At 47.2% G+C, this 13869-nt stretch overlaps 2 protein-coding genes across 4 annotated transcripts in view; one reads left to right on the top strand and one right to left on the bottom strand.

Moving 5' to 3' along the window:
• LOC101570260 (cytochrome P450 4F22) overlaps positions 1 to 13869 on the top strand; it is a 67329-nt gene that overhangs the window by 22189 nt on the left and 31271 nt on the right. Inside the window, exon 1 of one of the 3 annotated variants that reach the window (XM_023717111.1) lies at positions 9625 to 9659. The exons of the other annotated variants lie outside the window; for them this stretch is intronic. The gene's annotated coding sequence lies outside the window, so the exon portion shown is untranslated. Of the gene's footprint in view, positions 1 to 9624; positions 9660 to 13869 lie in introns of those variants that run through there. 3 annotated transcript variants of the gene reach the window in all.
• Positions 1820 to 2070, bottom strand: LOC101563516 (DNA-directed RNA polymerases I, II, and III subunit RPABC4). The gene has a single exon (XM_004632637.3). The coding sequence runs from the start codon at positions 2016 to 2018 to the stop codon at positions 1842 to 1844; it is 177 nt and encodes a 58-aa protein (XP_004632694.1). The 5' UTR covers positions 2019 to 2070; the 3' UTR covers positions 1820 to 1841.

A 13869-nucleotide genomic window follows, 5' to 3' on the forward strand; every position in this document is an offset into this window, starting at 1 on the left:
GAATTGTCCAGATGGGGCTTGAATTTGTGCTCTGCCTGCCTCAGTTTCACAAAGTGCCAAGATTTCAGGTGTGAATGAGCAGATCTGGCTCTTCAGTCCTTCACGTACTTGCATAGTTTTCCATAGTGTGGCTAGATGACATTCTTCTTCTTTTTCAGGCATCAGCTGATAAGCAATGCTCTATTTCCACTTCTGCTGCTGTGAACACTTGGGTACACACATGGGAGCCCTTGCTTTCAATTCTTCTGTATACACACAAGAGTGGTTTTGCTGGAGCCTGTGGTAACTGTGTTTACATTTTGGAGATACTATCAAACCCCACCATTTCTCTTTCCTCTCCACTTCCCTTTCTTTCAAGACAGGGTCTCGTTATGTAGTCCAGGCTGGTCTCAAACTCATGGCAATTCTCCTACCTCAGCCCCCAAGTGCTGAGACTATAGCCACCCACTGTTATGCCTGGTTATGTCCTCAATTTGCAGACAAAGAAACTGGGGTCAGGAGAGTGGATCCCATGCTAGCCTAAGGATAATGGGTAGCAGGTTTGCTGAGTAACCAGCGGGTCCAGGCACTTGCTAAGAATGCTAGGATCAGCCTAAGAATGTTAGGATCAGAGCCTCAGAGTCCCTGGAATCAGCCAGGTCTGAGTTGAACCCTCCACATGGGATAGTTACACCCCCATTCTGAGTTTCCATGTTTCTATCTGCGTCACTGGTCATCATCCAAATCCCTACCTCCCAGCCTCATGGTGGTGAGTAAATCTGGTACCAGAGGAAGAGGATGGAGAGGGGGAATGTAAATTGCCAAACGTCACACAGCCACCAGCGAAATCTGGACCCAGCCTGCAAACATTTAGCTTCTCTTTTCCAGAAGCCACTGAGGGGCGTGTCTTAAAATAGCTCCTGGGTGGCATTTGCTGCTACACCCTTCTTGGGGGTGGGGGTGGGGGGCTGACATGTGGCAACACAGAATCTTGCCAAATCAGCCTGCCATGACCTGTAATCACAAAGGACCAAAGCTGGTTCCCTAGCTGAGGCGTCTGTGCCACCTTTTCCCCGGTCACTTACTCCTCCCATTTACAGCAGCAGAGCCATGGGCAGGATGACTTCTTGGCCTGCAGTCACTAGCTACTTCTGCTCCTCTGTTGTGGACCATCCCCCCCTTTTCCCTCACTTCTGCCTGGCATGTAGTGGAATCCTACAGGAACCTGGGCTGCCTGGTGCCCACTGACCCCGCTGATTTCTCCTGGTGGACCCTTCCTGCCAGCTCACTGGGCTCCGACGCCTTGAGGGTACTGCTTTCTCAAGCCTCAGGGCCTTGGCACCTGCTGTTCACTTTCTGGGAAGGCCCATATCATCCCATTATCATTCAGGGATCATTCACACCTTCCTTCTGCTGGCAAATGTGAGGTCCTGAATTAGATTCTTGGTACTCAAACAAAAACAAAGCCCAAACAAAAGCCCACCTTAAATTTCCTTCCAGAAACCTTCCCTGGCCATTTTACCTAATCTAGGTTTCCAGTCTCTCCCAGTAAACTTGTCCTATTTACTCAGGCCCTTATCTGCCTTTTTATTCATTTGTTTTCTTTTTTTCTTTTTTTGAAAACAATTTTAACCTTTATTGTTGTTACATTACATACATGATAAAATTAAATTACAAGGCATATAATTGAACAATAAAATTCTTTATACAAAGTACATTTAGATACCTAAATACAATCTGGTTTTGAAAATGAAATCATGTATATAGCTGTATTCCTAAGTGTGTTGAATCCAATGCTATATGAGACTCCTGAAGGTGCAAATCCAGGTAACAACAAAGACACTTTTCTGAATTCCCATGTTTTACCGAGCATCAAAAACCACCAATCTTTTAGTTCTTTTCTTGTACATTATTCTGTATCCACATTCTCTACATCTGATTGGATCCCTGGATTTAATTTCATTTTCTGTGTGACATTCTCCACAGATATATATCATTGGCTGCTGCTTTGGGGGTTGAACGTCCTGTTGAGTGTCCATTGTTAGTGCCTGATCTGGGCAACACCGAAGAGGTTCCCACTCTGGCGTTTCTAAACAGCTCATTTGTTTTCTGATTGCTATCTTCAATCACTTATGGGACTGAGACCAGTGTCTGATACGTAGTGTTCAGAAGATACCTTTTTCTTTGGAGACAGGGTCCTGCTGTATAGTTCAGGGTGGCCTTGAACTCACTATGGAGCCCAGGCTGGCCTCAAACTTGTGCAGAGCCCCTGCTTCAACCTCCTGAAGTGCTAGGCTACAGATACATGCCACCATGCCTGTGTTAGAAATATCTTTTGACAGAATGACCATTGGAATTATTATTATTGTTATTATTATCTCATCATCATCATTATTATTTGTTTTTTTTTTTTTTCTCCGAATGCCCTCAGGGGTGGTTTGGCTGGCTCTAGTGTTGTGGGGATCGAACTACAGCAACCTGAGGCTGACAGCATTGTGGAAGCAGCCACTTAAACAACTGAGCTAAGGCCAGGCCCCCATCATCATTATTATTTATGGGGGATAGTTTTTTTTTTTTTTTTTTTGGAGACAGAGCCTCACTTCATTGTTTAGATTGGCCCTGAACCCATTATGCAGCCCAGCCTGGCCTCAAACTCAAAGCAGTTCTCCTGCCTTAGCCTCCCAAGAACAGAGATTACAGGTGTGCACCATACCTGACTGGTCTCATTATTATAAATACATATTTTCTTCTCTTAAATTAGCTCATGAAGAAAGCCTTTTCAGGGCCAGGGAGATGGCTCAGTAGAATAAGTGCTTCCCTGGAAAGCGTAAGGGCCTGAGTTCAATCCCTGGTTCCGCAAAAAAAAAAAAAAAAAAAAAAAAGAAATCCTTTTCATTTTTGAATTTTTTTAAAAAGCCTGTAATTCTAGTACCAGGAGGCTGAGGCAGGAGGATCATTGTGAATTCAAGGCCAGCCTGAGCTACATAGTGGCTTCCAGGGTAGTCTGAGCTACATGTTGAGACCCTGATTCAGAACAAACAAGCAAAGTATCAATATATGTTTGGAGTACATGGTGAGCACTTCCTTCTGGGGAGATGGTGCCTGTACTTAACACATTTTAATTCTTTCTTTTTTGCTTTCCGTTTCTCTTTTCTTCCTCTCCCAGTGAAGCTCCGCCCCCCTTTTGAGACAGGGTCCTGCTATATAGTTCAGACAAGCCTTGAACTTGTGGTGATCCTCTTGCCTCAGTCTCTTGAGTTCTGGGATGACAGGTGTGGACCACCACATTCAGCTAAAGACCTCTATACTCAGCATCAGCATGAAAGGAAATTCTTCTGAAAGGTCACTGGAATTCAAGTCCTTACTCTCTTGCTGACAGGATGTGTGACCCTGGGCAACTCACTGTCCCTCTCTGGCCTTTCAACTTATATAAAAAAATTTCCCCTTTAAAAAAAAATCTGAGCCAGGGAGATGGCTCAGTAGAATAAGTGCTTCACTGGCAAGCACAAGGGCCTGAGTTCAACCCCCAGTTCCACCAAAAAATAAACAAAATAAAACAAAACAAAAAACCCCTCTGGTATGATGGTGTGTACGTGTAATCAGCTAATTGGAAGCTGAAGCAGGAGGATTACAAGTTTGAGGTCAACATGGTTAACTTAGTGAGACCCTATGTTAAAATCTAATTAAAATAAAATATAAGGCAAGACAAGACAAGAATAAAACAAATCAAAATAAAAATTAAATTGGCTTGTTGACATAGTTTGCTCATAAAGCACCTCTGGTTTTGATTCCTGGTAATGAAAAAATCAAAATAAAACAAAAGCTCTTAAGATTTTACATATTGGCATCCCATCTCTTTAAAATATCCAGTAAAGAAAATTACACATGGTTTTAAAGGAAGTGATGATTTCCCCAGAATCCAATTCCAACTTATTTTTAAAACTGGGAATCAAACTCAGGACCTCGCGCTTGCCAGGCAGGCATTATACCACAAAGATAAATCTCCTACCCAACACCAACTTTTGGACAACTATAGTCAGCCACTGTCAATCCCATGTAGTCAAGGCTGAGCTACCTGTGGGAGCGCAGGTAAAAGCAGGTACATCCTAGGAAGGGTGCATAAAAAGGCTGCTGCAGGAGGGGTTGCTGCAGCTGGGTTTTGATGGATGAATAGGAGTTGGTCTTTAGGGAAGAACATTTAGCTGAGGAAACAGTATTAGGGGGCTTGAGAGAGGTGGAGAAAAGCAAGGGATATTGACATACTTTCACACTTGTTGTAAGAACCTCAGCTCTCTCTAATACAGAGGATGACAAAACCCACTTTGCAGTATAGAAGAATGCAGTTTAGATATGCTAAATGACAGAGCCAGCCCTAAATATTGAACTTGCTAGCTCCTTCTAAAGGGGATTCTTTATTGCTTGAGGAACAAGAAGTTTGCTTCTGATAGATGAGGAGGATCAAACCTGATTGGCTGAGGGAGTTTAAAGGGGAAGTAGTTGGTTAAGTGGGCAGAGAGGCAAAGTCTGATTGGTTGGAAAGAAGGAGCTGGAATTTAATTGGCTGAGAATTAGGACTAGTTTAACTGGATAAGGAGCAGGAAGGTAAAGTCTATTTGGTAGAGGTAGTATATGTGATTGGCTGAAGGGAAGAAAGATAGTGGTTGATTGGCTAAGGAGAACCAGAATTTAATTAATTGAGGGGGCAGAGGGCAGAGTCTTAACTTGATGAGAAACCAGAGATTGGAGTTTGATTGGCTGAGGGATCAGGGAGCCCTGACCTGGCTGGGGCCAAGGGGCTGAGGTCAGAATGCAGCATCAGAGAGAGGAGGGCTCAAGTATAGGTCAGTGGCTTTAGCAATGTCACTGACTTTCTTCATAAATCCTGTGTTCCTGGGCCTAGTACAGGGAGGTGGGGTTTGATCCCTGCAAACTGTGGGGAAATAGAAATAGGTGCATGTGGCTGAGTGGTGGGGCTGGTCACTCCAGGCAAAGGTCAGGCCACAGCTGGTGAGAGGTGACCTGTTTCCCATCATCCCTCATGCCTCCTCCAGGCAACCTGGCCACAGGAGCCCTGTCACCTTCCTTAACCCTCCCGCCTCTGACTCTGATCATCCCAGCTCCCTCCCCTCCCTAGTAGTGCCACTTCACCCCACTTGTCCATTTTGGGGGAACACATGTCCCTCTCCTATCTCAAGCCATCTCCCTGTGGCCACCTGAAGGTTTTTATATTTCTAATACTGAACATTGAACCCAGAGCCTTTAAACTGAGCTCCATCCCCAGTCCTTTTTATTTTTTTTTTAATTTTTAATTTTTTTTAAATGAGCAATTTTAAAAAATTGTTCATTTTAATGAGAAAAAATGAAAAAATAGCAATGAAACAATTTCAAAACAGGTTAGCAAGACAGTTACAATAATTAATACGTTGCAGATTGTTGTCTTCATAGTTACTTTTTAAAAACCTTTTTTGCTTTTTGAAATAGGGTCTCATTTTGTATTTTAGGCTAACCTTGAACTAGAAGCAATCATCCTGCCTCAGAGATCACAGGTATGCGCCCTCATACCTAATTATTTTTTATTTTGAGACAGGTTCTTGCTAAATTGCTGTCTCTACCTCTCAGAGTATTGGAATTACTGGCCTACAGCACCACACCCAACTGGATCTCTAGGGGGCCTGCCCCTTAGCTCAGTTCTTTAAGTGGCTACTTCAACAAAGCAGTCAGGCTCAGGTTGCTGTGGTTCGATCCCCACAACTCAAGCCAGCCAAACCTGCCCTGAAGGCATTCGGAGCAAAAAAAAAAAAGGAATCCTTCTGCCAACTGGATCTCTATGTTTTACTTTTTTGTGGTACTGGTATAGGAACCCTTGTGTTGTGTTGTGTTTTTTGGTTCTTTTGAAACAGGATCTCAAGTGGGGGCTGGCCAAATAGCTCAGTGGATTAAAGCACCTCCAAGCAGGTGTAGGAGCCTGGGGTTAGATCCCCAGGCCTGCCATGCAGCCCCAGCCCCACCCCTGGGGGCCGCTGAGATGGCAATTGAAACTGGGTGTGGAGAGCACCTATAATCCCAGCACCTGGGAGGCTGTAAACAGGCAAATCACTACGAGTCCAATCTAGCAGTGAGACCCTGAATACACTGTAGGCCCTTCCCTAAAAATACAAAAAATGTTGCAAAAAAAAAAAAAAAAAAAAAAAAAAAAAAGAAACAGGCTCTCACTATGTAGTCCCTTGCTGCACAAGGCAAGGACTTCACCCCAGCAGTTGTCTTTTCTCTCTCCTTTCCTCTCCCCTTCTTCCCTACATCCCCATTGAAAACTCCAGCCTGAATGTATCTAGTTCCCAAACCTCAGGGTCACTGTGAGTGACTTATTCTTCTTGTTCTCTTAATCCTACTTCCAACCTATCAGCAAGTTCAGTCAGTTCCACTTTGATAACAAATCCTAAATCTAACCTCTTTTTCAACTCTTATTTTCTTTCTCATTTGCATGTTCTTTTATTCTCCTTAAATTTGTCCATATTGAACTGGAGGGAGCCTGTTAAAACCTAAGTCATTTCCCGGGTTCCACCAAAAAAAAAAAAACAAAAAAAAAAAACCTAAGTCATGAGCTGGGCTTGGTGCATGCCTGTAATCCCAGCACTTGAGAGGCTGATGTAGGAGAATGGAAGTGAGTTCAAGGCCAGCCTGGGACTATATAGCAAGATCCTGTTTCAAAAGAACTAAAAAACAACACAACACAAAAAAAACAAGAAACCACAAGCCAGGCCTAGTATGTCCTCTACTCAGAACTCTCTGTGGCTCCCGTCTTTCTCAGGATAATAACCTGAGTCCTCTCAGTAACCCACCAGGTCCCGCATGACCCATCTAGTCACGATGTCATCCTCCTCTCCTCTGGCTCTTCCCCTTCTCTCCCAATTGCAATTCCATTGGTCTCTTTTCTGCCCCTTGAGGCATGGTCCAGCCTCAGCCCCTTTGCACAACTGTGTCTTCTGTCTCTCCCGTTCCCCTGCAGTCTGCTCACACCTCCCCTCCACACTCAGGGCTTCCCTATCTCCTTACCTTGGTGGGTGTTCTTCTGTAGCGCGTTGCACGTAGGAAGGCACTGTTTTCAATTATGTGCTTCCTTTGTTAACACCTGTCTTCTTTTCCTCAAATAATCCTCATCTTTGCTGCCCTTGTACTAGAACCTGAGGACAGTGGATTTGTGAAGGATTTCACTCCTAAAATCCTGGACCAAAAATGTGACACCCTGACCTGCCCTGGTTTCTGGCATTTTGTGGGAACATGTTTGTTGAATGAATGTATATTCTTCTTGAGAGTAACAGCCGCTTCAGCATCTTCCTGTCCCACTCTGACCTCAGCCCTCTGAGACCTACGCCATGCTGATGACTGGGAATCTGATAGTGCCATCCCTGTCTACCACCTAAGCTCCTTGATCTCTGTATGCAAGTGATGGTACCTACTACCACCCTTCCCTAATCTCCACCTCCAGCCTGTGCTTCTGCCTGTCCTCTTTCTAAATGCAGCTGTCACCAACCCCTTTTCTCTCCATCCTCTTCTTGGCCACCTCCCTCCCCCAGTGACCTCATTCGCCATTCACCTACACCCACAGCAGTCACAATCAACACAATGCAGGCGATGAAGACACACGTCCAATGATAGGCCAGCTGCCTCCTGGGCATCTCCCTGAACATCCCACAGACCTTTTAGACTGAAGGTGACCGGCTCAGGGGTGTCACTTTCTCAGTGCTGCTGACAATTGGGGCTGGATTATTCTGTCCCAAATGGGGTACCCTATAGGAGGTTAGAACCCTTCATCAATGTGATAACCAAAGTATTTCTGGACATTGCTGAAATCTGCTGTAGCTGAGAACTGTGGGCTAGCCCAGATCACACCAGAAACTCAAAGGGCCGATGTTTATGTAGCACATGCTCTGAGCAGCCTCATCTCATGCTGCTTTCTCATCTACAGGGGTGGAGACTTACAGCGGCTGTGTGGTGTGCCTAGACACGGACCAGGAAGTCTCCTGGTGGGCTTCCTGCTTTCCCAGGCTCCAGACCTGTTCCTTCTTTGCAGATCTCACCTCCCTGAGCACAAAGTTAGGTGGAGAGTTTCTCTTCCTTGCTTTCTTTGCTCCCTGGAACTCACATCCTGCCAGTGCCAACAGAGCTGACTTCCTGCCCTACCTTTTTCTCCTGCCCTCTTCAGCCCTTGGGACAATCCCTCTCAAACAATCTGCTTTTTTGAATTTTTGTATTTTCCAGTGTCACAAATGAGCTCTTCTTTGCCAGTGTCATTGGAAAAATTAAATTCCTACCCTCTTAAAAAAACAAAAACAAAAACAAAAAAAAACCCAAACAAAGCTTTTCTGGGTTTTAAAACTAACCAACAGCAACAGGGGCTCTTCCTCTGCTCAAGCACCATCTGTGGCTCCCCACTGCCCACCAGATGTGGCTCTGGCCACTTGGCATGGCCCTTCAAGCCCTTCCCAGCTAGAACTTTCCAATCTCCTCACCTCTCACACCCCAAGGCCAGGGAAAGCTATCTGCCAAGCCACACCTACCAGTTTCTCCTAGCCTGAGCCCCACCCCCTTTCCTGGACCTGTTGAAATCCAACCGGTCCCCATAGTCCCAGCTCAAGTGTCACATCCTTCACGTAGCCGTGCCTGGCCTTCCTGCCTTGTGCCTGCCCCAGGTAGCAGTGAAGCTTCAATTACTTCTATGTCCTCTTCTTTTCAAAACATGTTCACCCCAACCCTGTGCCCCCTCCAAGGACCAAGAGCCAAGTGAGAAAGCATTATTGAAGTGAGCAGAGAGCAATCTAAGCCAGGCAAGTGGAGCTTCCCATATGCGGCTTTCCACTTGCTCAGGCCGGCCAGCCAGCCACCCACCCACCAACACAGCACTGCACTGGTGTTGGCAGTATCGGGGGGCAGGACGGTATCAGATCCCAGGCAGAAAGGCTGGGGTGTCTGGTGGTGGGCAAACAAACAGGGTGGGTCAGAGCAGCAGAGCTGGCCCATTGCCGCTGGTCGAGGCTAGAGGTCTTTGAGGAGGGACAGTTACTGCTGGCTGCAGAACTCAGGGAGGGAGGGTACAAGTTGGGCCCCGATTCAGAGAAGCAGGAGGGCTGCTTCCCAAGGGTGGTGAATCCCAGCACTCAGGAGGCTGAGGCAAGAGGATCGCAAACAGTTTGAGCCCATCTTGGGCCATCTTAGAGAGTCCAGCCTGAACTACACAGCAAGACTACACAAACAAGCAAATAATCCAACAAAACAAGGGCTGCTTAAAGTCTGAGAATTTCTAGAGGCCCCAGAGTGGGGAATCATAGGAGATGAGGCTTGGAAACTCCTGTCCAAGCTGGGGAGCTGCTCCTGGGCTGCGCGTATGCGTGCGTGGGTCTAATGGCCTTTCCCGTCTCTGCCTCTGCCTCCCCACGACTCCCCTTTTCTTCCCCCCTGTCTATGTTTCTCCAGGTTCCTAGGCCGCCATCACTAGTTCTCTGGGTCGTGCGGTGTGGGGGTGTGCCTTGGGGGCGTGGCCTCACGGATCTGGGCGTGTCTGGGCGGGGCTCCGGGCTCGGCCGGGCGGGGTTAAAGGGCGGGGCCCTGGACCGCTCTGTCAAAGCTGGGGTTGTAGCGCCGGCAGATTCGGAGGATCCAGGCTGGAGGACAAGACCCGTCGGGTGAGTGCGCACGGGGGCGGGGGTACTGTAACAGGAGCTGGGTCTGGCAGGGCGGGTGCGCCGAGGGGGGAACCCTCGGTCCTAGCCCCCGGTGCATTAACAGGACTGTTGGGAGTGTGGGTCGATCTCAGCTGCCGCTGCATTTGTGCACGTCTTATCCCCCTCCTCTCATCTTCTGCGTGCATTCTGAAGTCCTGAAGGTATCCCCTGTCTGCGCCTCCGTCTCCGTGGTGGAGAGGGGCTCAGGAAGACCCCATCTCCCAGCCAGAGCACGCCACATGGCTCTACTTGCTGAACAGTGATGCCTCCTTGGGGCTCATAGGCACGTTGCTCCTGCCTAAGTTCTGCAGGCACGCGCCTGCTCTAGGAAAAGCAAGTCCCGGGATTGGTTGTGAGGGCTGTGGGAGGCCCTGTGGTAAATTGCAGAGGACATTTGTCCCATGGCCTGGTCCTCTTCCCTTGGGCCAGCTTGGGTCTTGTAGTGTGTGTGAAGCTCGTCGCTTTGGGAGACTCTCAGGCTGGAGGCGGGAGGCAGATAGGGAGGAAGAGACAGAAGTTACAAAAAAAATATTAGGCCCTTCTGGACTCAGCGGTGGGGTTGGACTGGAAGATCCCGGGCTGCCTGCCTGTTCACCCCCAGACAGTGTTCCTCTCCATTGGGCCGGGGAGGCCCTCTTTCCCTCCACTCCTCCAGTTCTGATTCCTGGAGCTGAGCCAGGCAGAGCCAGCAACGTTAAACTCCATGTACTCACCTCTAAGCTGTCCAGGAGAGGAGGTGGCCCCAGCTCGTGCCTAGCCACTCCATTTTATAGGAGGGTGTCCTGGAGCCAGGGAAGGGAAGCACACTTTATGAGCCACCCAGTGGGGGAGCTGGGATTTGAACAAACAAGCTCTGTCTGACCCCCAAACCCTGGGCCACTTTCTGATGGCCCAGCGTCTCTGTATAGCCCAGCTTGGGTTTCTGACTGGTAACAGTAGCTCTAGGCTGGTATCTCAGTGGTGACCTGGGTTGATATCTGCTGAAGGGCTTGGATGACCTGGAAGACATCCAGAGAGTGGAATGTCATCTCTCTTCCCTGACAAACCTTGGGGTCTGTTCTCCCAATCCCAATGGCCAGGTGGTAATAATGAACATGATGACAGTGGCAGCAACAACAGAAGTTCTCTTTGAGTGAGGGTTTGCTGTGTGCCTGGCAGGGAGCTGAGTGCTTTAAAAGTGATGACTGTCACTGCAAGGTGAGGAAAAGTGGTTCCTGCCTTACAGATGATGAAATGGGGGCTCAGAGAGGTACAGATACCTCCCTGAGGTCACACAGCTAAGAAAAATATTCTCTAAAGCTCAAGGCCAGATGTAGCCATCCCCACAGTGGTATACTAGGATGGTTACATTCCATGAAAGATCTAGATTATAGTGCTTGAAACTCCTTTTTCTGCCAGGATCTGCTTTGCATCAAGAAAGCTGCAGGCAGCCAGGTGTGGTGGCATATGCCTATCATTCTTGTACTCAGGAGGCTGAGGCAGGGGACCTGCTACAAATTTGAGGCTGGCCTGGGCTACATAGTGAGAACCAGCCTAAAAAGCAAGCAGGCAGTCCTGCCAGCCAGCCAGTGACACATTTCAAAGCTTCAGAGTGACCGTTTGCCTGATTATCAACTTGACTCTGTCCTCCCTGAAACACTTTCTCAGAATCCCAGGAATAAGGGGTGCTCAATGTAGAGGACCACACCTAGAGCCCCTCTCCCTTCAGACTCCCCAGGGTGGGGTGCTGTGTGGGGATATGAGTTGCCTGGTGAGGCAGCCCTTAAGGGAGCAAGAGGGGGAGGGGAGGGGGGGAGCAGGATGTGAGGCAGGTTGTCCTGACCAGGGGCTGAGGGAGAAAGTGGAGAAGGAAGCTGGGGTGTGGGCCAATGAGGCCGGCTTTGGGGTGCTCCAGCACCTGCCACTGAGGAAGAAGCATGGATGGAGTATTAGGGACCGGCCAGGGTCCACGTTCTGTATGTCCTCTGGCAGCCCACACATCTTGTAAAACAAGTCCTGATCAGGCGTCTGAGGAGGCTGGAGGCGGCTGAGCCGACCTGACAAACCAGTGCTCCCTGGGCGTGAGCAATGCACCTCCATGGCCAGATAAGGCGTCCCCAGCAGGGTGGGCAGAGCCACTTCTCTCAGGGCAGGGCTGCTGGGTGCCTCACTTTGCATCAGGGCTGGCAGTGGAAGGGCACACGCGAAGCACTCACCTCAAAAGCGTTCTGCAGTGTATTATTTGTTGAAACTGTTCTTTCGATTTGATTTGAAACTGTCTCATTGCTATATGTTTATCAATAAAACTTTGAAAAGAAAAAAAAAAGCGTTCTGGAGGGGCCAGCTTTGAATTTCTTGGGCTAATATGCGCTATGTGATATGGGGGTTTCAGGCTACCTTTCAGACTGTTCCCCAATGACCTCAGGATTCAAGTTCTGTATTATTATTAATAATTATTATTGCAGTGCTGGGGAATGGGACTCAACTTAAGGTGTCATGTATGCTAGGCAAATGCTCTCCCACTGAGCGGTATTCCCAGCCTGCTACTATCAACCCATTTTGAAGATTGTCAACCAAATGCTGAAGGCTGGGACTGGACTTGCCCTGGGTTGCTCACCTGGAGAGGGGCCAAGCTGTGACTTCATTGGAGATGCATTTTTTTCTATATTGGGGAGCTATATTCTAATCCCTTTTTATTTTAAATTCTGAGTCAGGGTCCTGCTAAATTGTCCAGGTGGGACTTGAGCTTGCTTTCTTTCTTTCTTTCTTTCTTTCTTTCTTTCTTTCTTTCTTTCTTTCTTTCTTTCTTTCTTTCTTTCTTTCTTCCTTCCTTCCTTCCTTCCTTCCTTCCTTCCTTCCTTCCTTCCTTCCTTTCTTTTTCTTTTGTATTTAGTACAGGGTCTACAGGGTCTCACTACACAGATTCGACTTGTAGTGATCCTCCTGTTTTCAGCCTCACAAGTGCTGGAATTACAGCCATGTACCACCATGTCCAGTCTCAGTTGCCATCTGAGCATGCCCCGGGGGTGGAGCTGGACCAGCACATGGGGGATCAAACCCTCTTAGCTACGTCTGCCTAAGCAGGCACTTTAATCCGCTGAGCTATCTGGCTTTAACTTTCTTTCTTTCTTTTTTTTTTTTAATTTTATTTATTTATTTATTTTTGGCTTGAACTTTCAATCAACCTGCCTCAGACTCCCTGAGTGGTAAGGTTAATTGAGTATAACACCATGCTCAGCTGGACTTTCATTACTGTAATTATCACTGTTATTATTTTTAAGTTGCTTTTTTGAGACAGGGTCTTGCTATGTAGCCCAGGCTGGGCTTGAACTCTGGCAATCCTCCTGCCTCAGCCTTCTGAATGCTGGGATTATAGGTGTGTGCCACCACGAGGTTGCATTTTTAAAGGGTGACTCTGGCCTGGGATATAGCTTAGTATAGAGCAATGGTGCCTAAAATAAAAGAAAGAAAGAGAGAAACAAAGAAGTTTAAAGGGTGATGCCTTTATTTTAGACAATTTCAAAGTGACTTTTTATTCTACTTGTAGTTTTTCAAGTTGAAGTATAATATGTATCTGGGAAAGTGTGAATTTCAGAATTGGAACACTGAAAAATTTTAACCAATTGAAATCATACACATCAAGGGCATTCAGAGAAAGAAAGGGAACAATTTCTGGCACCCTAGAATGTCTCCAGCTTCTCAAAACAAAACCATCTTTATTGTTATTGTTTCTACTACTATTATTTGTACTAGAGATTGAACCCAGGCAGGGCCTTGTACACACCAAGCAAGCACTCTACCTCTGATTTATAACACCCATAGCTCTCTTAATCCATTTTTAATTAATTTCAGCTATTTAAAAATAGGTTTCAAGGGGCTGGGGAGATCGCTCAGTAGTCTAAGTGCCTGTCTGGCAAGTGCAAGCACCGGTGTTCAATCCCCAGCACCGCATGTCATGCCACCATGCTGGTCAACAAAACCAGGCATGGTGGCACACACCTGTAACCCCAGTCCTGGGGAGGCTGAGATGGGAGGATCACTACCAGTCTGAACTGCATAGATAGACCCTATGCCAAATAAATAAATAAATAATTTTACTTTTTTTTTGTGGAACTGGGGATTGAACTCAGGCCCTTGCGCTTGCCAGAGAAGTGCTTATTCCACTGAGCCATCTCCCAAGCTCCAAATAAAT

The sequence above is a fragment of the Octodon degus genome, unplaced genomic scaffold (assembly GCF_000260255.1).
Source record: "Octodon degus isolate 3935 unplaced genomic scaffold, OctDeg1.0 scaffold00050, whole genome shotgun sequence".
In the NCBI taxonomy this organism is placed as follows: Eukaryota; Metazoa; Chordata; class Mammalia; order Rodentia; family Octodontidae; genus Octodon; species Octodon degus.